The 24294-nt window shown below is 42.1% G+C and overlaps 1 protein-coding gene across 1 annotated transcript; it reads left to right on the top strand.

Moving 5' to 3' along the window:
- Positions 1-3833: 3833 nt before the first annotated feature.
- On the top strand, positions 3834-22375 carry ubald1a (UBA-like domain containing 1a). The gene is made up of 3 exons (XM_085361260.1): positions 3834-4078; positions 4715-4774; positions 20022-22375. The coding sequence occupies exons 1-3, from the start codon at positions 3971-3973 to the stop codon at positions 20343-20345; spliced, it is 492 nt and encodes a 163-aa protein (XP_085217386.1). The 5' UTR covers positions 3834-3970; the 3' UTR covers positions 20346-22375.
- The last annotated feature ends 1919 nt before the right edge of the window (positions 22376-24294 follow it).

Here is a 24294-nt window from a genome sequence, read left to right as displayed (position 1 = left end):
TTGCACCTGCAAAGAAAGCAGCAGTTAACTGATAAGCTCACGCTTCACGTAGCTTTTTAAATTACAGCTGATACTGTGGTGCTGTCAAGTTTGAAAAGGACACTGTTTAATCTGGCTTTAACCTGATGTGTGTTACTGGAAATGTTGATATCGATCAACATGTCGAGTAAATACAGAGCAAATATTGCAATACAGATACCGATACTTCTAACCGATGGCAGCTTACCTACGGGAGAGCGGTGCTGCATGACTTGCCAGATGAATCATAATCAGTTTTTCAAATTCTGAGTACATTTTAAGCACCATTAAATGACTGTGAGTTTTACTTTCCACAATAATTTGTTAATACAACAAAACACACCTTTTAGCTCTTCGTGTATTTTGAAACTAGGTTTTTTGGATATCTAAAATGTAAACATAGAAGCAGTTTGGGTCAGCTTCTGTTGTTTAATTGTGATGTGGACTATAAATCAAATAGATATTACAGCATAAAAAGGATCAGACATTTCTCATAGTGCATGTTTGAGGTATACTTTTTCAAACCTTCCCCCAAGAAAAAGAAAAAAATATTTTATTTAACGCAGTTCAGTGGGCTGCATACTGAATTTAGTGGATAGAAACAAGGTATCATGCTAGTATCGATCCAATACCGTGTTAATATCGATACTATTGATATGTGTATCTGTCAACTGCCACTGTTTGTTTTCTGGTGTTCTGCTCAGTGATGCATCACCACAGGTTCAGAGTATTCACTGGACTCTCATCAGACAGAAAAAATGAATGGATGGTTGTTTTTCTGCAGGTTTTGTTTTGCCCTCCAGGGAGTTTAAAATTATTTCTAAAAGGTTCTGCAAAATATGCACAAAATATTTTAATACTTTAATCAAGTGGCAGTATAAACCTAGATCTGTAAAGCCTAAAGTGATATTCATTGATTACTGTATCATTTTATGCATGCATATGTTTAGAGTAAGGTGCATAGAGCTTTCACACACACTGTGAATATTTTAAAATATGTGTGTGTGTGTGTGTGTGTGCTGTAGTCACATTCTGCGCAGGTTAAAAAACATTAGAGACCAATGTTTTTCAACTGTATGCAGAAGAGCATATTTGAATCATGAGGAAGCACTGCCTCCCCGTGGACCAATTCTGCATTGCACCTACAAACCAAATACAGGTAGAATGAATGGAAGAAAGCAAGCACTGATCACTTTCTGTTGGGGTACACTTTTCTTCCCCTTTTTTATTGTCACAGGCTCACGGAGTATCATGCAAAACTGTTTTGCAAAATGTGTGAAAGACTGGGACAGGGTTGGCAACGTATCTTTCTCTTGAAACATTGGATGCAAGTACCTGGGAATGTGAGGGAAAAAAAACTGTAATTAAACCTTGCATGTTACATCATTAATGGCATATTGCATGATTAATGGTCAACAGAGGCAATTTTACCACTGCTGTGGCCTGCATGCATTAATGATTTTCCTTAAATCCTGGGAATATTTTCAACAGTATGCAGAGCTAGCTAAATCTCTTCCTCCTCCTCCTCTGACTTACTTTAGCAACACATCTGCGTGAAGCTTGAACATTTGGAGTCCAGAGGCCGACAAGAGCTAGCTTTTCATCGCACTGCACCAGCAAGCCCTTCAGGCTCTACAAAGTTTGTAGAGCCTGTGCATGTAGGCCAGGTGTCACATCTCTTCAAGGAAGCCTGATTTCTATAATGTTTCAGGTTTATTTAGGATCTTGACAAAGGGCTTGCTGGTGAGACAGGGAAATGTTTGTACAGCTGTCCTTATTGTTGCCAGGATTCCCACTGTCCCTCAGCAGAACCAAAGCACACATCTCAAGGGCTGAGATGTGTGCTGAGTTCAGTAATTCCCTGAACTGAAGTCCCCCACTTTGACTCAACAACCTAACATTACCAACATTTTGTTTTTAACACTGCAGGTCTTCCTGTATCCTTAAAGAGGACCTGTTGTCCATCTTCTTATGTCCTGTAGTAGTATGGAACATAAGTCTACATATACACATATTAAACATGGCTAAAGTTTTAAATAGTCAGTAATAGTCAGTTTTCTACCCATTTAATCTATGCCATGCTAAAACTTCCAGTTTCAGACAGTGGACAGACAGAAGTGCTGCATCACTGCACTGCCCAGCATAATATAAATAAGGATCATTTTCATGTGTGAATCACACAAACAATCTAAGGATAAAAATATTTAGAAATGATAACAAAGGATCTCAGTACTGTAGCTGTACTTTAACTTCAGTTTCTTTTTTTAAAACTTCCTTTGACCAGAAGGTGTCTCTGTTTCCACTCTTTGCTCCATCAAACAGCCACAGCTGCTACAAACAAATGTTTACAGTTTACATCCATCCATTCGCTTCCGCTTATCGTTTTTCAGGTCCGTGGGGGGCGCTGGAGCCTATGCCAGCTGTCTTAGTGCGAGAGGCAGGGTACACCGTGGACAGGTCGCCAGTCTGTCGCAGCAGGGCTAACACATATACACAGACAACCATATGTACTCACATTCACTCTCTTTGGGCAATTTAGAGTTTCCAATTCTTTGGACTGTGAGAGGAAGCTGGGGAGAGAACATGCAAACTCCACACAGAAAGACCCCGCTTGATGGTGGAATTGAGCTCAGGACCTTCTTACTGTGAGGCACCGTGCTGCCCTTACAGTTTACACTTACCCACAATTCCAAGCGCCGTGTGTGATATCCGAAAGCTTGTTTTACACACAGTCTGCACTAAATCTGATGTTTTAGAAGTATGCTGCCTTTGCACACTCTAATCCGCCCACGTAGTTGCTCATTTATTGCCTTTGACTTAAATGCTGAGCGCAAACCAGACGGGAGTGTTTCCAGTCATTTAATCGGCCCAGTGTAACTACCCTAATAATCTATTGTTTATTCATTGTCACAGAAACCAGGACTCGACTGCGTTCTCACATTATTTCATATTAATTTCATTTGTTTAGAGATTTGAAATTATACCCTCATTATTGTGGTAACGGATATCTACTGAATAACTACATGTGGATTTAAAAAACAAAACAAAACACAGTGTCCTGTTTACTAAAAATAATGAAATGCTACCGATTAACTAACCTGTTGGCAAGTCCTTGGGCAAGTGAAAGGGAAAAAAGGGGAATTTGCCCTGCAACCCATCAATGTAAACAGAGACTGTTTTTTCAACAAAGGAGAAATGAGGATGCGAAAGGCTGTAGTACCGCCGCAGTCCGCACTGATACGCTGCGGCACTGATATGACACACACACACAAACACACAAAAGTGAGAGGTAGTTTTGTGAGAAACTGCCCAGAGCAGACACGACGCTATTCACCCACGGCTGTCGACTGTCCCGAATTTAACTCGGAGCGATGTAATTGGCGATGGTGGATTTGTTTACCATATTTGGCGAGGTAGCGACACAGCGAGCCTGGGAATTGGACGAGAGCGGCCGTCATTCACAAAAAGCCTCGCCTTCTGGAACTTTACAAACAAAGCGCGTGCTCACGGGATTTGTAGTCCAAAACAAACCCTTTCTGAGATTCCTGCGGTGTGAGGTTAACCCCCGTTCGCGACGAATTTCGCACTGTGGGTGTGCCGTGTTTTCAAACCTTTTTACAAATGTGAACTGTTTTCGTTTAATGTGCGCGTAGGTGTCAAAATTAACCGGAAGCAGCCGGATAAACACACGCCGAAACGAGACCCTTCCCTTGCGGCATACAAGTCCCACCGGCGGTGCTCTCACGTGATTGGCTGCGTGCTTTTGTCAATCAAGTCTGGTTCCTTCCACTACCGCTCCTACAGTAAATATTTGTGTTTGCTCAACCGGCTGTAATGGTGGACGACTGAGGCAGAGGGAACGGAATACAACTCGAGTGAAGAAAGAGGAAAAAACGGTCGAAAGTCTGCTTCAGAGCCAGCCGCCGCGAGTAGGACACGGGCTTCGTCGAAAATGGATGAACTCAAACATCAAGTCATGATTAACCAGTTCGTCCTGACGGCGGGTTGTGCGGCAGACCAAGCGAAGCAGCTTTTGCAAGCGGCACATTGGCAGTTCGAGGTAAAGGAGTGTGGGGGGGAGCCAGAAAAGAAAATAAAGCTCGAGCGGCTTAACGTTAGCAGCCACACGGCTAATGTTTACGTCTCACCCACTGCTAGCTTTCATTTAAGCGTGTCTGCATACCCTTACCCATATTTATTTTTTAATTTTTTATGTCTTTTAAGCTTTTTAAAACTAAACAAAGCGCTAGTGTTACCCCCTCCCTCTTTTTTAATGTGGCTACTTTCATGCTATAACTTTGGCTGTATTTAAAGTAGAGCTATCTGTGCTTTAGCTGAAGTAAATCCGTTGAGAGTACACAGTAACGCAGTACAGCTATCCAATTAGACCTCACTCTAGATTAAATACTATAATCCGATACATGACAGCAGTGAACAGGCGAGGCTAGAGTACTATTACGCAATAAAGATGACCGCCGTGTTGTATCGACTAGCCTACAAAGGACTACTTTGGTACATTATAGTCTGCGCTCAGTCGGCCATAGATCAAGCTGTACTTTTCTTTTTTCTCTTCACAACACGCTCGTTGTATTGTGTCATAAAAACGCGCATTACAGCAGAAATTGCCCGGTAGCTGTGTTTCTTGCTTCTGGCTGCCAGTTAAAAAATGTCATTTGTTTTCTGTGTTTCGTTTTAGACTGCCCTCAGTGCCTTTTTTCAAGAAACAAATATTCCATATGGCCATCATCATCAAATGGTGAGTGTGAGGAGGATGAAGAGGAGGAGGGGGTTGATGACAATCTAGTTCTTCTAAATACATACCCTTCCTTCTTCTCTTTAGACACAGAATGTTGTTTAGGCTGGTGTCTCTTTAAGGCTACCTGCTCTGCTTGTTTTGGGTGGGATGGGGGCAGGGGAACAGCCCTTATAGGCCTAGAGATATGATGTTGTACTAACAATAACAAAGCACATGTCGGCCATGTTGTGAGCTTCCAGAAATAAACACACTAGCAGGCATGCAGCAGCTACACACACAAAGCAGAAGAGAGAGAGGAAGAGAGATTGTGTGTGTACACAAAGGAGGAAGAATGTTGAATGTTGGATTAAAAAAACACCTCATTTTTCATTGTATTAGCTGGACTGCATAACGGAAGGAAGGGCCTCTGTTTCTGAGTAAGCGAGAAGAGGAAAAAAAAAACCTCTTTCCAGGAAGACAGCTGCCTCTCTCAAATAGACCCTCGTGCTGCTGCTGCATTTGCCGTCAGTAATTCACCCGTTTTTGTCTCATTGCGTTGTAGCTGCTCCCCCCTCCAACACAGTGCACGTTACGGGGGAGACGAATCAGAGCACAGTTAACAGGAAGGCGTTTGTGCTGTAGGAGACTCTGTATACACACACACACACACACACACACACACACACACACACACACACACACACACACACACAGGGGTTGAATATTATGAAACATGAGCAGTATTTGGGCTCTTTGCAGCAGTGCACTTTGGCAGCACACATGCCTTTGTTTTCAGCTGCAATGCATGGCAGCTGGAAGAGCCTGACGTAAACGTGAGAGTATTGTTTTTATGTTATTTATTTTGGACAAAATTGTCCGCCATTATGTTTTCGCATTCTCTCAAAGTCATTAAACTGCTGATCGTTTTAGCCTCAAGTATATGGAGGAGGGATAAAAGAAAAAAAGAGGATTTGATATTTTTTTTATTGCATTGTGTTTTAGTGTGCGCTCGTGTGCATTTCTGTGCTTTTGGGTGGTACGTGTTCACATTGATCGCAGTCTTTTTTCTTCTTTTTGTTTTTAAGTAAATCAGCATTTTCGTAAGAGAGCACGACAGGCCTCCTTTATCATCTGATCACTCAATAAGAGCATCTCAGGCTTCCATTTAGCTCATGAAATGTCTCACTTTAATTTGCGAGTAAACACTTTGCCAAGAGCTGCCCTGTGCTGTGTGCCAAACGGGAGCTGAGCATGCTGCAGAGACCGGATGAGGAAAGTCAGAATGCGGCTCACCTGTGTGTCTATTGTGTTGTTGTTATGGATGTGATCTTGCATAATCACAGGTTCACGTTCCTCTTTTTTTCCTTTTGCATATCTATTTGCGCTCGCACACTTTTTTCATACACAGATTTGTATTTTGTGCATGCACAAGTGTGGGTGTTTTTGTGTGAGTCACAACAGTACTACAGCAGGGCAGCGTGTCCAACCTTGCTGCAGCTTATCGTGCCACAGCGTTCGTTGGTATACACACCTAATCCACTTTGCTCTCACTCCTAACTCCAGCACACACTCTCTCTGCCATGCTGTCTCTCTTCAGCCAGATTTGTGTTTTAAATACGGTCATTTTTTTTGTGTCGCAATACAAACTGAAGCCTTTAACCCACGCACAGGCATGGGTTTGTTGGCAGCGGAGCAACACTAGGACGCCACATAGATCAGTTGGTTTACAGATGCCATTCGGTGAACTGATTTGTGCCTTTGTGGGTTTTTGTTTGGGGGTTGTTTGTTTGTTTTTTGAGGGGGGTTAAAGTCCCAAAGACAATGTGTGAGCCAGAGTAAGGTTTGGCGAATCATGTTCCTATCTAAATTTGGCGTCCTGAAATTGAAATCACCTCAAGTTCAAAAGTGCTGTTGTTTAAGAACATGTGTATTATCTCTAAACAAAGTGCTGGCCGATAAGGATTTATAAGCTAGCTTGAGCCTGATTTTTGTTTATCTGCGCTTTGGTAATGAAGCATTTGTGCCTTCTGTCAGAGGGTTATAGCCCATATCAAATAGTGGGGTTACTGGGTCCACTCACCAGTACAATCTTATGTAATGCTGTGAATGCTGGAGGAGTTGGCTAAAGCTCTTGTCATTATAATTTTCTTTTACTGACTCACAGGAGGGCCTGGGTGTTGGTGTATCATGTTAAAGAGCTGCAATTTCTGCACAGACATGCATTTACCTCCTGTTTGTTTCTACATACGTTGCTGCATGACTCACAGAGTACACAACCACATGTGGATGCTATCTGCACCAGATTGTCCATTCATTTTTGTGTTTTTGAATGAAGTCATCAAAGCTTGCACCTACTTCACATGGCCTAATCACAGCCTAATCTGCTCTGTTTTGTGTAACCTCCTCCCAGTCTACTCCCAGATTTCTCCTCCAAGCGCACACACACTGTACATACAAACACTGCAACCACATTACATTCCTGCAGGATGCAATGCTTGCACTAACCCAAAATGGACCCTTTCACATTGACCGTAGCAACTGCTCCTGGTGCTCAGTGTGCACGGCTCACTATGTTGGCTTTTTTACAGATCCAACACACAACAGTTCTAGAAATGATTCTGTATTTCCTGTTTTATAACCATCCTCTTTTCAGCAGCCCTACAACAACATATCGTTTCGTTTCATTCACACTTGGAACGTGTGTTTTCTGGGTTGTACGTCTGTTGCTGCGGGCTGTTTTGATGCTAATTCCTCATATCAAATATTATGCAAATTCTGTAGCACCTCTGCCCGTTTTATATGTATTTAAGAGCCGTTCTGAGCTTATTTTTCCAGGGATTTTATAAAAATTAATTGAAGGTTTAAAATTTTGAGCTATTTCTCATTTACTGTATCGTTTGTCCTGTTAAAAATCTGCCACATCAGCGGTCAGTAAATCCTCACCCTTTTCATTGTCTTGTCTCATGACTGTAATTAACAGAAAATGATTAGTCATTTGTTTGAAAAAAACAAAACAAATGATTTCATGGGAAAAATGTACACGAGCAAGTCTGCGAAAACCTCATCATCAATTCAGTCATCATGTTTTCTGATTAATGTTGTCTACACGGTGTAACTCCCCGTCTCCATGTGGTTCTTTGTGTGTCTTTGTAGGGCAAACACTGATGCTGTGTGTTCACACTAGTATCACTGTTTTCCATGATTAATATTTCTCAATGTAGGGCATGCATAAACACACATACAGCCACAATAAAGTGAATGAATACTCATGTGACCACAGATGAGGAAGTAGCCCAACAGGATGACTTCCACATGTGACCCCCATCATGTGACTAAGCCCAGCGCAAACTAACTAAGCCACAGAGCCTGGTTTATATGAGTATGTTTTTTGTCACTCACTGCTGTTAAAGGAAGTCTACTGAGGTCCTATTGAATGAAGTCAGGGCTGTGGTGTTAAAAACCATGTTGGCTTAGTAGGTCAGGATTAAAAAAAAAAAAAAAAAAGGTCCTCAGGAAATATTTCACCCTCCCTTTTCCCCTTTGAACACATCTAAAGTCACGTCCTTTGTGACTGTCCCCTGTTCATGTCCTGTGGATCGGGCCTTGTCTCTTTCCGATTGTTTCTGAGTGTAATGGTTAAATACAAACAAAGTAACCTTCAAAACATGATTTTAAAGGCCTTTGAATAATTCTGCTCCTAAGACCAACTCATCCTGGCTTACATACTGGCAACACGATGCAGTCCAAAACAATGTGCTATATAGTTTGAATGATCACATTTTTATTGTTGCCTTTCGTTGCAAGCATCACGCGTGAGGTGGATGGAACCGATTTTATGAAGGGCAACGTTCAGCGCAGACTGGCTGCGTGCAGTGATGTAGAAAAACAGTCTAGAGCACTGCTGGGCAGTGATAAAAGTAGGTGTGAGGTTGTTTAAAGGCTGTTTCCCAGCAATATGAACACTCAGCAGGAGAAAAGAGGAAGGTTCTGTGTGTGATTGTGTGTTTGAGGTGGGTTTTTTTTTTTTGTAACTACAAACAGTGGGTTTTCGGTGTCTGGGTGTGGCTTTAAAAACAAGATTTTTTTCGAAATCCCAACTTTTCCTCATCCATGTAAGATCTAATTCCTGAGAAGTGTGCGGTGTGCTCATGCAGAAGAGCAGAGGTATAATTACCTCCATAAATCACTGTGTGACAACATGGACGACTGTCTGCTCCCATTTCTCTCCCTCTCAGTATCTCAACCTGTATCCGCTCATCAGGAAAGGCTAACCAAAGTTAATCAAGGATGCTTGGACTGTCTCTTTAATGCCAGTGAGGAATGAATGAAAACGAGCAACGCTGGGTGTTTAGCTTTGGGCTGAAATGAGGAAATGTCATGGCAATGCCAGGTATTTGGGTGGAAGATACAATAACAGAGTTAACACAAAGCTGCTTTGTGTCTCCGTCATAATCAAAACAGAGTGTCCTCTGTCCTGTTACAGACATTACTTACAGAAGTGCATTAATTTTAAATCCAGTTTGTTTTCTCACAGCGTTTTGTGATGTCATGTGTTCATGCTATGTAATCCCATGGGTGTGCATGCATCAGTGTCTCAGATTGCAGAGTTAATCGTGTCTAGATCTGCTAATGTTGTTAACGTGTGTGTGTGTGTGTGTGTGTGTGTGTGTGTGTGTGTGTGTGTGTGTGTGTCTCACATAGCCATGCCAAGCACCTAACCACATCAGAAGAGGCTTGGCCTGTGCTCTGCATGCTCCAGCATGTTGCCCTGCATGTTTCCAGGAGAACAACTTCCCAGAACCCTTACCACACACACAGACCCACAAACACACAGAAAGACATGCATGCAGCTACACACACCCAAAGACACAGGAACTTTGGCTCAAGGGACTCAGGGAATGGGAATCCATGTGGGATGGTTGTGAGGACCAGATGTGTTTATGAGCGGTCGAGTTAGATTGGGTTTCACTGTTTCTAAGAGTCACAGGGTACACACACACACACACAAGTTAGGCATATGGCTCAGAAAACACAAGCAGCACATAGCACCCTTGTGTGTTGAATGAAGGCAGTGTTGCCACATTGTGTCTGCCCTGTTTTGCTCAGGTGGCTGCAGCACTGCAATCAGGCTGCGGTCAGCTGATTCTCAGCCATGTATCGCTGGTACTTAGTCCTGCTATTCCAGCGGGGTTCTTTCCGGGCCATATCCATCCCTTTCCTGCTTTCCCGACTCGCATTCCTGACCTTGAACTCATCACCAGTCTCTGATCTCTTTTGCTAGCTAGCAGTCTTGGATTTAATTGAAAAGTTAACAAATTTTGATGATACTTGATTTGCAATAATTTAATGCATTATTTTTTTTGGTAGTATTGTGAACAGGAATTTTGGATGGAAGATACACTTTGTGTTTTGTATGGAGCCAACACTTTGAACATTTGAACATTGAGCATTTTTTTTGTGTCTTAATATGTACAAAGGCTTTTAACTTCAGCATACTGATAATGTCTTTTTTACACTTGTAGTTGGCGTTATTGGTTTGCATCAATACTGATAACAAAGATCTGACATGTGTGTTTTTGAGGTAAAACAAAAGCTAATTGTCATGTATCTGAGTATGCACAGCTTTAAGAAGGGTGTCTTTTAGGCAGGCTGAATCCGAGTGCACCTGTGATTGGTTCTCTGTCACGATGACCTTTGGCCTAATTGTTTCCTTGCCAAACTCCTTTTTCTAGATATGAGTTCCACTGAACACCTATTGTTAGCCTGTTGTAAGGGGCACAGTGTGTGCAGCTGGTCACACTCCCAGTTCTCCCGTATTTGTATTTCTGTTGCTGTTATCTGACTTTCATTGCTTCTCACTTCTTTGTTTCTCTTTCTCATTCTCCTTCCTTATTTAACAGCGTCATAACACATGCACACCAAAACAGAACATCCGAGCTAATGATCAACGGAATTTCTCTGGAGCACATTCCAGACAGAGCTCTGTGCGAGTGTGTGTACAGTATTAGCTCACATGCATATGTTCAAAGAGTCAGCGGGACTCAGCTGCTAGAAACTGAGGGGAGGCGATGGTCACTTGAAACGTTCAGCGGCACCTGTTTTGCTTCCTTTATTTAGTTCAGCAAAAAAAACGGCCAGATCTGACGTCCAGCCACTCCCAGAAACCCCAACTGTCACCTCATTGTTGGTAAGCTGTGCGCTGGGATGATAAAAACAGAGAGAAGCTGCCTCGCCTGGTTTAGTTTACTGCGATAGTGTCGATAGGATGTCAGACCTCGAATACTAAAAGAATCTACAGTTTCTTTGAGTTAGCAAATGGATGAATGGAAATCCAGTTGTTTGGAGTTTCTCCACTAGGTGCAAGCGATACCTGAACTTTGAGAAGCATTTGTAGGAGTATTATAAATGTGTCAGGTGTGACAAGCAAACAGTTTTTGTGCTATCCTTGGTTTCATAAAGACTATTGTGTCTAAATGGTCACATCCTCTGTTTAAACAGGCAGCCTGCATGTTTGTTAAATAGCAGTTTTAATCACACGGCTTTTCAATTAACATAAAATCCTCATTAGCATTTCTACAAACATGAACAAAGCAGCTATTTTATATTTACTGATTTAGCATCAGAACCAGAAGAAGCTGATTTTAAAATGAAATGCCCGTTTATTCATTTTTCTTCTTCATAATAACGGCACTGGGACCTAACTACTGAGCTGCAGCTTCAAAACAAAAAACAGTAATGGCTCACACATAAGAACACTCCCTATTTAAACATTTAAAAGGCAGGCAGGCAGAATCATGTACTCTTAATGCAGCAATGGGCTATTCAGCGTTTTCTGCTTTTTTCTGTCTGCCCTCCTTTCCATTTTGTTTCAGCTTTGTCTTGCCAGAGCTCCTCCTGCTGCCATTAGCCTTTTAGCCATTTCTTCCTCTCTATAATTTCTCTTCAAGATTTATGTTGATCCATCTGTTTGTGTTTATGGTTTGCAATGTCAAATTACAAGTAAATCTGGTGTCGAACATCAGTAATTAAATGAACTTAAAAACAGTGATTTTATTTTTTTTTAAATTTTTGCTGTTGTTGTTTTTTGTTTTAAATTGGGCATACTTTTGTTAAACTGTCGTCATGTTGAGGTTACCCCGTGTTTTAAAAGCATGCTATAGTCAACACTAATTCCAGCTCCCAGTCTCCACACTCTGCCAGCAGTTTAATAAATTAAGGAGGCATTTCATGTCATGTTGTTGTTCTTGGCTTTCAAGTTATAAATACTTCATGTCAGAGATTAATATCCATCCTCTTTTGCAGTAGTGTGCGCGGTCTCTCACAGTGCTGCAGTGTTCCTCACGAACGGACACAGATCTGTGTAGTTTAAAGCGGCATTTTTTCCCTTACAAGTCCAAACAAACACAATACAATTAAAGCGAATGTTTCACAAAGCATACACACTTCTCCAAACTTGTGTAATGTAAATAAACCTAAGACTAGTCCTGACCTGGTGTTGCTGGGAATCGCACATCTTCCCACACATCCAGCGCCTTAGAGCACTCATGCACATCCTGCTGTTTTCTTTTCTGCAGATCCAGAAGAGCACATTTAAGATCTGTAACTGGAAGCTGTGAAACAGTTGAATTAAGGCTAAGCACCTTTTTTATAATGGCATTGTTTGAAGACAAACAGCCAAACCCATGGACCCTGAATAAGATGCTCCTAAACATGAGTCTGATAGGAGCATGCAGGAATAGCCTGTCGTAAGGAAAGGAATGCCAAAATGATCCAAGGAATCCTACACAAGTGTTTGGGATCATTTGTAAAGGAAGTTAAATTTAGCGTACCTTTGTCTCAATGTTTGTAGATATATTTTGACTCGGTGTTTCCTAAGGATTAGCTGCTATTACAGTACAGTATGCAGACATGCATGTGTGCATTATTAAATGAATTGACAAGCAATACAGTTTAAGGTGCTCCTCTGCAAGTTTAAGCCAAAAAACTTGGTGACAGCTAAATTACACTTTAGTGGAGTCAGCTGTCTCTCCATTGAGTTTCTCAGCATGCAGATGAACTCCACCATCTTAGACTGTAGCTGGAGATGGAAGTCCTTGTGCTGTTTTCCTTGGTGCAGCCACACGTGAACCAGCGCTACACCGCCTTTCAGCTCAGTGTGGCTTGCAAAAAGAGACTCGCTGGAGATCGAGTCTCCAGTCTACCCTAGTGCCCCCTCCCACTCCCAGGAGCCATTACAAGTAGATGTCTGAATCACTTAATTTGACTTCTTTTCATGCTACAAAGGAGCAGTGACTCCACTTCAAGCTAACTCCAACTGTCTGATCTTCTCACCCTTTCAGAGGGTACAGTTTAGGCTGTGCCATAGGAATCAATCCACTTCACTGCCCTCATTAAGATACTGTTGTCAGCTTTCAAAATAGCCCTCAGACTTGACGTGATATAACATTTTTTGACTATGAAACTGAACACTTGCTGTAAATATTAATGTGCAACAGATACATTCATAAATCCTAATTATCTAAAAATGTAAGAAGTTATCTGAAACAAAAAGCTGATTTTAAAAATTCATTTTTGGACGTGATGCACTCAGAAGTAATTTGTTTTTAGGTTAGAACTGTGCGTTCACATATATATGGCAAAGAGGATTTGAGCAGAGAGGATTTGCACGTCAGCTCTCACTATTCGTGTGTCTCTCAGATCTCACAGCTGAGTTTGCTGCGAGGGCTGACATAGAATGCGTGAAGTGTATCCAACAGGTCGTAGACAGAAGGGAGACGGGAAGAAGGAAGTGAGAGAAAAAGAGGTGAGAGAAAACGGATATGTCATAGACTTGCACTAATATTCACTTCAGTGGAAAACCATGGAGAAAAAGAAACTAGGATTACATGTCATGTGTTGCTGTCGGGCGGTGTGTTTGCGCAGGCTTTAATTTGGTTTCTTCCATGTTTAGATGTCTCTGTACGTGTATGTTCATGTTTGAAGGAAATAGACGAGTATTATTTGCTGTACATGAATATGAGACATTGTCTCATCAAAGGAGTGTTTGTTTGCCTCGGTTAGATTAATGGAAACAAACGGATGACGTTTCATCCGTTGCAGAATTTGGCTTAAAATCAGTCGGCTGGGCGGAAAAATCCAGAGAGGCTGAAAAGGGGCTGTGCGTGTGTGTATGTGTGTAAGTGTAAAAGGTTAATGTTACATGGAGGTGGTCGGTTAGGGTCGCCACTTGCAAAATGTAACCAGACCTTGAGCACAGCTTTGAAAGAGGATAAGCATGTCCTAGCTTTCAGCCTGCCTGCATGGCACTCAGACACACGCACACACTTGATATTTCTGAGGAATGTCTTTGGTTAGACTGGAAATAACTTCAGCTCATCTGTGTTTGTGGACACACACATGCACAAAATGAGGAGGTTTACGTAGCTCCAGCGCAGGCTCAGCCCAGGCGTCTTTCGAGCGGTCGCTGCCAGTAAGCCATACGTTTCTCCTCAAACGGTCTTGAAGAGAGCGAGAGTGGACGAGGCCGGGCTGCTGTGACCACAGAGTCTGCCTCAGTCCCGTCCCATCAACGGGAGATCTGTACTGCTTCCTCATAACAACCGTCCCCATGGCAACCTCTTTCTGTTGGCTCTGTTTTGAACACAAACTGCTTCTCGCTGTCTGTTATTCCTCCCCGTCTCTCCATCTGTATATCTGCTACCAATAGCCAGACCTCTGTGCTGTAGCACTTCTTATGCTTCTACTTTCACTTAAACACACAGTCTGCTGTCTTGAAGGTTGTCGCTTTAATGCAGCAGTAACATGTGCTTCTGTTTCGAAACATTGGCTGTCTGAACAGATTCGACTTGCAGGAATATAAGCTAGTATTTTACTCTTTTTATTTTGGGTTACTGATTTTTTTCCCCCCTAGCTTCTTAACCCATTCAAGTAGTTTCACTTATCTTAGCAAGTTTACCTCATAGAACTAAGTTAAGTATCTCATATTCTTAGATATCTAACAAGTATTACTATCCCTAACTGAGCCATTCGAATACTCGAATGATTCCCATCCTACTTTACTTAAATGCGCATGACACAACTGCAAACCTCCCATGCAGACACATTTTATGTCAACATGTGTGTGACAACACGCACCCCCTGTGCGGTCTCACTTAAATGTTAAATTGTTGTACAATGACTGTTGCCTGAAAAGCACAAGAGCAACTGTGCAAGCTGTTTGCACATGTGCAAGCAGCTCCTTCACAAAGAAAAGACACTTTCGGCCGCTCCCTTATTTTCCAAGGGGTTAGCGCAAGAAATGATCCACACATTTGATTTGGCACTGGATGCCCTTTATGATGGAACGCTCCTGTTTATCCGGGCTTGGAACCAGCATTGGGATTACGCTGGGTTGTTTCGTCACAGTTTCAAACCAGGGATTTTTTTTTTCCTTTTTAATATCAGGTGACTGTGTTAACCTGTGCAGTTATACTTGCATCTCATCTTAATTAATTTTCATTTTAATAATCACCAAGAAATGCAAAGAAATGCATAAAATTATAATTATAAAATTATAATATTTTATTTACCATTACCTTATTATCTGCCACCTTTGCTGTTGTGGAACTTACCAAGAGATTTCATTCATCCATAGATAGGGGTTGTTTTTTAGTTTAGTTTTTTTGTCTCTCTAACAAGAGAAAAACAGTTATTTGATTCAGTTTAGTTTTGTTTATATACTGCCAAACCGCAACAACAATCACCTATCACAAGGTATTTAAGTTTGTAAGTTAAGACACTACAATAACACAGAGAAAATCCAACAATCAGATGACTCCATTGCATTTGGCAACAGTGAGAAGGAAAAAATTGCATTTAATGGGATCTCTGCAGATGTATGTCATATGAGCCACAGGTCAAAAGGCCTAAAAGGTTGTATAGATTAGTTTATAACCATATTCATGGAAATCAGAGGTGTATGGATTTTTTTAGTTACATTTATTCACCTTTTGTTGCATTTTTAACTTAGCATATGCTTACTGTGTGCGCCCGTTGCTTGTTCAAGGACCAGCTGGATTTGAACCCTGGCCTAAAGACTCCGGTCTCAGCAGGTCTTGCAGTGTTAGTCTGTCCTTGAGTTAATCTGCTACTTAATACACATGAAGAGAAAACACACATTAATCTGTTGCCTCAGTACGCTTCACCCGAGCCATGCCTTTAATCTCTGTAGGATGTGTGAGAGTTTACCTCTGCAGGTGGCAGGTCTGATGTTTTCTTTTTTCTCCCCACTCTAATGCTCTACACATAAAGCATACCACTTGTTGTCTGGAGACAAAACAAAGCCTAGCTGTGCTAATATCATATGGTATATCCCAAATTTGGTATGGAAGACTTCTGTGTGTGTATATAGATGGGTGATTGTGTGTTCCACTGTAGCAGTAGTGACACTGACAGCTTTTGTAAGTGTGAAGGTGTTTAATAATCCATCAGATCCAAACTGAGACATCCTGGCAGAGAAGACAGCTGCTGTGATTTTGAAGCAGATCCCCATGCCTGTGGGTCGATATCGTCTATGTCCAAGGTCTCCTGCAAGGACGACGCGCGATGTTTGAGGCTTTCTGTTTATAGCTGGTGAAATGTATTGTCGCATTGCTAACTGCAGGTGTATATTTGTACCTGCTTATGTGTGTGTTTATGGATGAGTGAGTCAGTTGCAATGGTCTCAGCAGACAAGCGCAAAGGTCACGTGTCAGCATTTTAATCCTCATTTTTCATTCCTGAGAAGAAGGAAAAGGAGGCATTGTTTTTTACCTGAGTTCACACGCTCACCGTGAGGCTTAAGAAATCCCGGTAGCACAGGAAGGATCACAGAGGTCACTTCAGCATTCCAGGGTGTCTTTTTACTGCAGGAAGCGGCCTCGGAGACATGAGCCAGCGTTTCCTGTCGGCACAGTGGACGCACTCACCTTTCATAGCGGTTTGCCTCTCAGAGAACCTCATGCTCAGGTTGGCCCGTCCCGGCCTGGAACCTGCACATTCACAGGACTAACCTGCAAGCTACAGCACTTTTAGGGGGCAAGGTGGTTTGATTACAGTCCCAAGGGGAATAATGGTGTTCCTGTCACTGTTTTCTTTTACTTTTCCCTATGATGGCTGTTTGTGTGCCAAGATTATGTGTCACAGTCTGCACATCCTGGGTGGTGGAGCTCAGGGCTGATTAGATACCACAAGCTGCCCTGAGTTCTGGTCATCAGCAAGGAAAACATTTTTTTCCCACCTTTGTCTTGTTAGCATTTTTGTTTTGTCTGATATCCATGTGTCACTGCAGCTGTTATTCCTCATAGCTGATTCATGGAGCCTGTGACTCTACATTCTGGGAAACTTCTAAAACAACTTCCAGTTAAATATGAAAGAGCCAAAAATGTTGGATATTTTGTTTGTAAGTGTTAAGGGGGGAAAAAGGCTTGGAGGATGATTATGGGAAAACTGGAAGTTTGTATTCAAAGTTCCAGTAACACCATGAAGAATGAAAAAGGGAACGAAAGATGTTTTTATAAAGCTGGTTAATTTGAAGAGTGGTCAGTTCCTAGCATATATCAAACAGTAATTTTCCTCGAGATGCCCATCCCAGCTCAGTCATACTTAAATAAATCCGGTGTTATATAACGCCGCTCCTCTGTGTTGCCAAGCTGTTTTCTTCCATTGTTCAGGCACGATGATTTAGGGTTATTTAGTCAAGCAGATGCTCGCCCTGCCCTCCCAGCCCTGGCTCTTATTTTTAGGTGGCGACGCTCCTGCCTAAACAGGGCTCCACCTCTGCTTCTCCCGAGGAACAGTAGGTTGTTGTTTTTCCGGTCATAAACTGAGGCTGGGACAGTGAGTAGGAAGCAGGTCATGAAGCAGTACGCGAGAAGCTGCGTTAGCGAGGATGATAAAGGCTTTCTATTTTTGATCTGCCAAACATGTTGTTTACATGGCCTGGTAACTGCAAGCTGGTTGGCACATGGGTGTAGTGTGTGTGAGTGTGCGCACACTCTGGGTGGCCACTGAAACAGCTCTTGTGTCACTAAAACAATAACAGTGCTGACACAGAGGAGGGTCAGAGCTCAGGAGTATAATAAAGTCAGGTAGACTGTGTGTGTCTTTTATATAAAGGTTTATATAAAGGTATATTGTAGTTTTTATTAGCACCTGTAAATGCTTTTACAGGTTCAAGTGGGGTATTTAAGTAAAGCTTTTAAGACATTAACAATAACTAAAAAAAGACCCCATCTCCTAGTTATATGCATGCTGATTACTGTGAGCCAAAAGCTCAGGTCTGCTCTAAGCTCTGACTTTTTTCCCACCTGTTGAGTCTGTGTGACATCAGATAGAGAAGATATTCTTAAAATGGTCTTCTCAGGCACACAGTCTGATCACAGTAACCCCTCTAATCTACTGTTTAAACCAGGGGTCCCCAATCCCAGTCCACAAGGGCCGGTGTCCCTGCTGGTTTTAGATCTCACCTGGGTCAACACACCTGAATCATATGAGTAGTTCATTACCAGGCCTCTGGAGAACTTCAAGACATGTTGAGAAGGTAATTTATCCATTCAAGGACACATCTAAAACCTGCAGGGACACCGGCCCTCGTGGACTGGGATCGGGGACCCCTGGTTTAATCCTGTAGTTTGTGAGGGGCAACCTATCAGAAGCAAGTTGCCATAAAGGGAAATGGAGATTGTTCTTTTCAGACAGCGGAAGAACTGAAAGGCCTGCACTGGGGCCTGGTATAAGATGAATAACGATAATTTTGAACTGTGAATCATGAAGTAATAAACACACAGAGTTCAAAATGAGAACATCATGTGCACTTGTATGCTTTTTTTGTATGCGTCCACAAAGCAAGATCAGCAACCTAACCAAGTTTATTTGGTCTGCTAAATCAAATTGGAGGCCCTTCTAGAGATGAAACAGGAAGTGGACCTAAACAGCAGGCCGTTATGTTATCATTAGGACCCTCGGCAGGAAGCAGCGAGTGGCTGGGATTCCCCCTAAATTCCCTTTCAGTTATGTAAAACAGTCTGCCTCTCTTGGAGGAATAACTGCCTTTAAGTGCTGTTAAAGGCCACTTCTTATGTACATTTATGGAATAGGGCTTATTTTTATTATTTTTTTAAACTATAACTGGCATGTGCAGCTACATTTTTCTGCACCACAGCTGCACTGGTGTACAGCGAACTGGGTACACGAGTTCAGTTATAATATGAAAGGGAAAGCCTCTCTCTGGTCCTCCTTTGGCAGAGTTTTGTAGAAGAAATCATTAGACACTTGTGGAAACACTGGAAGTAGTGTTAATACTAAAGCACAAGTTATAGTGTCACAACTCAAATTGTGTCACTCTCTCAGCAGACTAAACTGCAGTTTGTTTGTTGTTTTTGTTCTTTACTATATTCAGTCATTAAGTGTAGAACATTAGAAAGTAGTGATGTTGTGTTTCAAAGAAGAGAAGCACAGATTTACACGTGAGAGGTTGGAGTGGTGCTTTCTCTGGCTGTTGCCTTGAAATAATCAAAACTGTTAACTAACAGTATTACAATAATATATTATCTGCTGTTTAACTGAGTGATTTATTAACTTTTGAGGTCTGCTACTAATGCCAGGACAGTTTGTCCTTGCTTGCAGTTGGTTATACGTTATACAGTTATTATACAGTTTTGCAGTGTGACAGGGTGATAAAGCAATGTTGAAATTCTCCTGCAATTCAGTTACTGATGCACTTGAACCCAATTTGAAAAATCATAAAACCTGAAGGCACAATGTGACTTTACTGATGACTTCTGTTTTTTGTTTTTTTGTGTGTGTGACACCTATCAAATGAATGCCACGTTTACTGATTTGCAGTAAATACAGAGGAACTGAGAGCTGGGAAATAAGTGACTGCACAAGAAATAAATGGAGATATTAAAGTTCAGTAACAGTGAAAATTCACATATAAACTGACACCACAGTGCAGAGACTACATATATCATTCCTGCTTTAGCCTTTTAGTGATAATGTCAGTTCCACAAATAACATGATGTCTCACAGGTTATTGTATTGCAGTGCAGTGTGATTGTTATTTTATTTTTTTTTCTGACGTGTTACCCCTTATAAATAAAATTTGTTTGCTGCCCCACCCCCCATCCAGTTGGTTTCTGCCTGAAATGTCATTTATTAATAAACCACAACAGCTCTGTGAGGATGTGTGTACTCCTGTTTTGGACTCCTGCATTGATTGTTGTTGTGTTTTTTCCCTCTTCATCCTCAGATGTGCACCCCAGCCAACACACCAGCGACGCCCCCCAACTTCCCTGACGCGTTGACTATGTTCTCCCGGCTGAAGGCCTCCGAGAGCTTCAACAGCGGCAGTGGCGGAAGCCCCATGGCCGCCGCCATGGCCACCTCACCTCCACCCCACCAGGTTGGCGGCTGGGGGGTCTCATCAAATGTACCTAATGTGCCGCAGCCTCCACAGGGACTCTGGACTCAGGGGCAGCCCCCCACACAGCCCTGCCCAGCCTGGCCGACGGGAGTGAACCCGCATACGGGCGCAGAGCAGAAGGCTAGTGTAGCAATGGAGGCAGAGAGATGAAGGCCGCATGGGACTGAAGAGCCCGCCCCCCCCCCCACACTCCCATGTTGGAGAGGGGAGGGAAACGGGAAATGAATGTGGGAAGGGGGGGAGGGGGGTAAATGGCTAGAAGTGGGTTTGGGATTTCCCCCCACCTCCCAAAAAACAAAACAAAACAAAAAAAACTGATGATATTGAAAGAGACAGATTCTACGCAAACCAAGAAAAACTCAACGTGGACAATTTGAAGAGGAGAAAACCAATGCAAACGTCAATACAGAAAAAAAAGAATAAAAAAAAGATACGCACACATAGTAATAAGAGAGCAACTGAGATCTTTGTTAGTTTTTCCTAAGTAAATGCATAGATAAAAGAAATATTATTGAACTAAAAAATGAGAAATGGAAAAAAAAAAAATCGTCACGCCCAAGGAATCTATGTGCAGTTCAAGGACATTCGAGGCAGCAAACATCAGTTTTTCATTTAGTTTCTTCTTCTTTTTTTTTATCTTTTCTGCCGGTGTTTTTCAGCCACTGGTGTTTGTGTTTCTGCAACAGTCTTTGCTGCATGAGGAGACGGGACGTGCGATGCAGTTGTTTTTTTTTAGATTGACTCAGAAACCATCACGCACTTGAGTGTGAGCGTGGACGCATGTGAGCAGATGTTCAGTTTGTAATCAGAAATGTACACACACACACACTTTAGGCTTTTAGAGGAAACACCTCCATACTATCATCCCCATCGTGAAGGTGGGACTTCTCTTACCTCACCTGGTGGTCACCTGACTTCTTTCAGCCAATCAGGGATTCTTCTTAAACCAACTGTTGCCACCGCTGCCGCAGGACATGTTTTTAAAAGGTTTTCTTCTTAAAGGCAGCAGCCGCTCTGGTTTATGCTCACTGATCCTCGCTACAATGGCTTTTCCAGACACAGATTTAAGACCTGGACTCAGACGCCCAACTGTCCACTGTATACATTTGTTTTGTTTTGGGGTTTTTCCCTTTTATTCCTGGAGATTCTGGTTAGTACAAAAGGAAAAAAAAAATCATGGTTTAATATCGTTTCTAATGCTGATTGTTATGTTTTGTTAATGGGTAAAGGGAGAGGTGGCTTCAGAAATGGGTGGGATTTCAGGTAGATTTTTCTTTTTTGGGGGAGGGTGGTTGAATCAAATGCAGCTAAAATGGCTACAGATTTAAAACAAACACACACACATGACTACTCCATCTTTGCAAACCGAATTGCCACTTTGCATGATGTGTTCATAATGTGTAACATCTTTTGTAGCAAACATACATGAGGTCGAGACATGTTTCGGGGAGAGGGGTGGACGGAAAGGTGACGGTGGGATTCCCAAAGGTAACTGAAATGCAATAGATGTCTTGCTGTAAAGGCAGAATTGGACAAAGGTCTTAGATGCGAGGAGGAAAACGAAATGGGTGTGAGACAGCGTCAGGAAGCCCACCACGGGCAATATGGGGACACTACAGACTACTTTGAGATATACAGTATATATAAATATATATACATACCCTCAGATACTGTACTGTGGAGGGGTTTTTACAATATTTAGGTTTCTAGTTTTGACCAGTTTCGGTCCATTGATACTGCTGAGGGGGACACTTCAGGGATGACCCTGATATACGGCAATATTTTAAATGCAGGGTCTGCCCCTTTTTCTTTTTTTTTCGGATTATTTTTTACATTCATTAAAGATAAGTAAGAAGAAATATTTTGAATAGCTGAGGGACTTGTGTTTTTAAAGGCTTAAAAAAACTCATTTGGAAAATAATGGCTATAATAATGAAAAAAAGTAACCAACTTCCATTTTTTTTTCGTAGACTAAACCAATTTTTAAGTTCATCCTTTCTCCATGCTTCATACTTTATTTGGTAATATCAGAGCGTTTCTGGGTGGGCCTGTTCCTAAATGGTTTCTCATGTATGTTCCCCCCTGCCCCTTGTATGACTGTATGAGACCATTCCCACAATATTTGTGGACTACCTGATAATTAACTTATCATTTTTGTGAACCTAAATAAATATTGTATGTCAACCTATTTGGGATGGTTTACTTTTGTGTGCATGAAAGCTGAGAGAAATGGACCTGAGGCCTGTTAAGTATTCAGCATAACCAGGATATCTGGATTTACTTAGCCTAACATCAGTGATCAGGATAAGCGGTCGGAGGAAGCTGGACGTCAACTCAGTAAGTTAACCCAGGGTTTCCAGTGTGTGTTGCTATGCACTAGAAGGCACTAGAAGCATTTGACCAATCACAACCACAGATAAATCTACTGTCATGAAAGATGGCCGCGCCTCCTCAGGCCTGTTTCTGCTGGTGCTTTCCTGTTAAAAGGGAGTTTTTCCTTCCCACTCGCCTAGTGCTTGCTCATGGGGGATGGTCCTCTGATTGCTGGTGTTTTCTCTGTATTATTGTAGGGTCTGTACCTTAAAATACAAAGCGCCTTTAAGCTACTGATATTGTAATTTGGTGCTATACAAATAAAATTGTCAGCAGAGCAGCTCGTCTTCCATTAGGGGGTAAAACTATGAGAATCATTTAAAATATGACAAGGGTTACGTGCATAATACAGACTTGTAGTAACAGACAAAGCAGCAGCAGGAGTGTGTGTGAGAGAGGAAAAGCTCTCTGTGTTATAAGTGTGCAATTTAAGCACTCTGGATTTTCTATCCTTGTTTGTAGAGCACTGACCATTTGTAGCCCATCATGGGAAAAACAAGTTGTCTAAGACTCCATCGCTGACATTATAAATGCTACTTAAACATTTTAGATCAGAGATGAGTCATTTTACATCATGGGCCGCATATCTTAAGTGACCAGTGAAACCAGGAAGAATATAAACAGAAAACTTTCTTTCATTTAAGTGTTAATCTGTTAGTTAATTACTTAGTAATTAGTAATGACGTGGTATGAATGGCTGTGGGGGGGGGGTTAGGAAAGATTTAGGAAAATACACTAACAAACTGCACTCCTTAACATTTTCAAAGCTGTCCAGTCTTCACTGGGCCGATTCAGGACCCCAAGGCTTCATGTTTGACACTCCTGCTTTAGACCCTCCTGCTATTCTCAAACATAGGTCAGAGGAACCCTCGGCAATACTGACGTTACTTTCTAAAGAACTGATTGGTCAGCAGGCAGTTAATTTGTATCTGTTGACCTCTAATCTGGAATCTTGTTACTATGGCGATCTATACAGTGGGGAAAAAGTGAGCCATCGTTGTAGTACAGAAAACTTGGACAAGATGAAATCCATCTTTGTAATACAGGCCTCTTGTATAACTTGTCAGTCCCTGTTTGTGTGTGTGTGATTGTGTGTTAAATAATGACAGTAAGAAGATGGATGCATCATAATCTCACACTTGGCTACTTCTCAGTCAGCTGGATTTAATACAGTCGCCCAGCCAGACTACACAATCATGTTCTACAAACCTCATTTTCTGCTCCTCTGTCTGTCTTTCTCTCTATGTGACAGCTAAACAATCTGCCTGACACTCTGCAGCGAAACATGAACGGGCAGGAGATGAAAGCTAAAACGGAGAGAAGGGGAAAGGAAAGCTTTTGAAAGCGGCCCCTTCGCTGTCTTCACCTCCTTCAATCCACAGCTCTGTGGATGTAAACACAAACAAATACCAGCTGTCCACACACACGCAATCGGCCATACGTAAACACCACACACCCACGCATGCCAGTGGTATAGTGGTGTTGGTGGTGGTAAACGAGGGGTCAGGGAGGCCTCCGTGTCCTTACTTCACCTCCTGATTTGCCTCCTCTGCTGGATTTGAAAGATTCCTCCATGCTGACTGTCTGTGCCAGGCTTTCTGAGAGGGTCACATGAGCTTGCATGAGTGTCAGCAACTTGGTATCGGGCTGGGAACAGTAATAAACATGGCAATAAACACACTCTGTCCAACAGCAGCACAGAATCGCCCTGTGTAACACAAAACAT

Source organism: Diplotaxodon limnothrissa, linkage group LG8 (assembly GCF_057381915.1).
Source record: "Diplotaxodon limnothrissa isolate DT_005_m linkage group LG8, D_limnothrissa_male_GT1.1, whole genome shotgun sequence".
NCBI lineage: Eukaryota > Metazoa > Chordata > Actinopteri > Cichliformes > Cichlidae > Diplotaxodon > Diplotaxodon limnothrissa.
This window is presented reverse-complemented; position numbering and strand designations above follow the sequence as displayed.

Excerpts from the sequence above, each read along its gene's own strand:
- ubald1a (XM_085361260.1), top strand. The coding sequence starts at position 3,971 with ATGGATGAACTCAAACATCAAGTCATGATTAACCAGTTCGTCCTGACG. Across the intron at positions 4,079-4,714 it reads CGGCACATTGGCAGTTCGAG|ACTGCCCTCAGTGCCTTTTT; the intron begins GTAAAGGAGTGT and ends GTTTCGTTTTAG. Across the intron at positions 4,775-20,021 it reads ATGGCCATCATCATCAAATG|ATGTGCACCCCAGCCAACAC; the intron begins GTGAGTGTGAGG and ends CTTCATCCTCAG.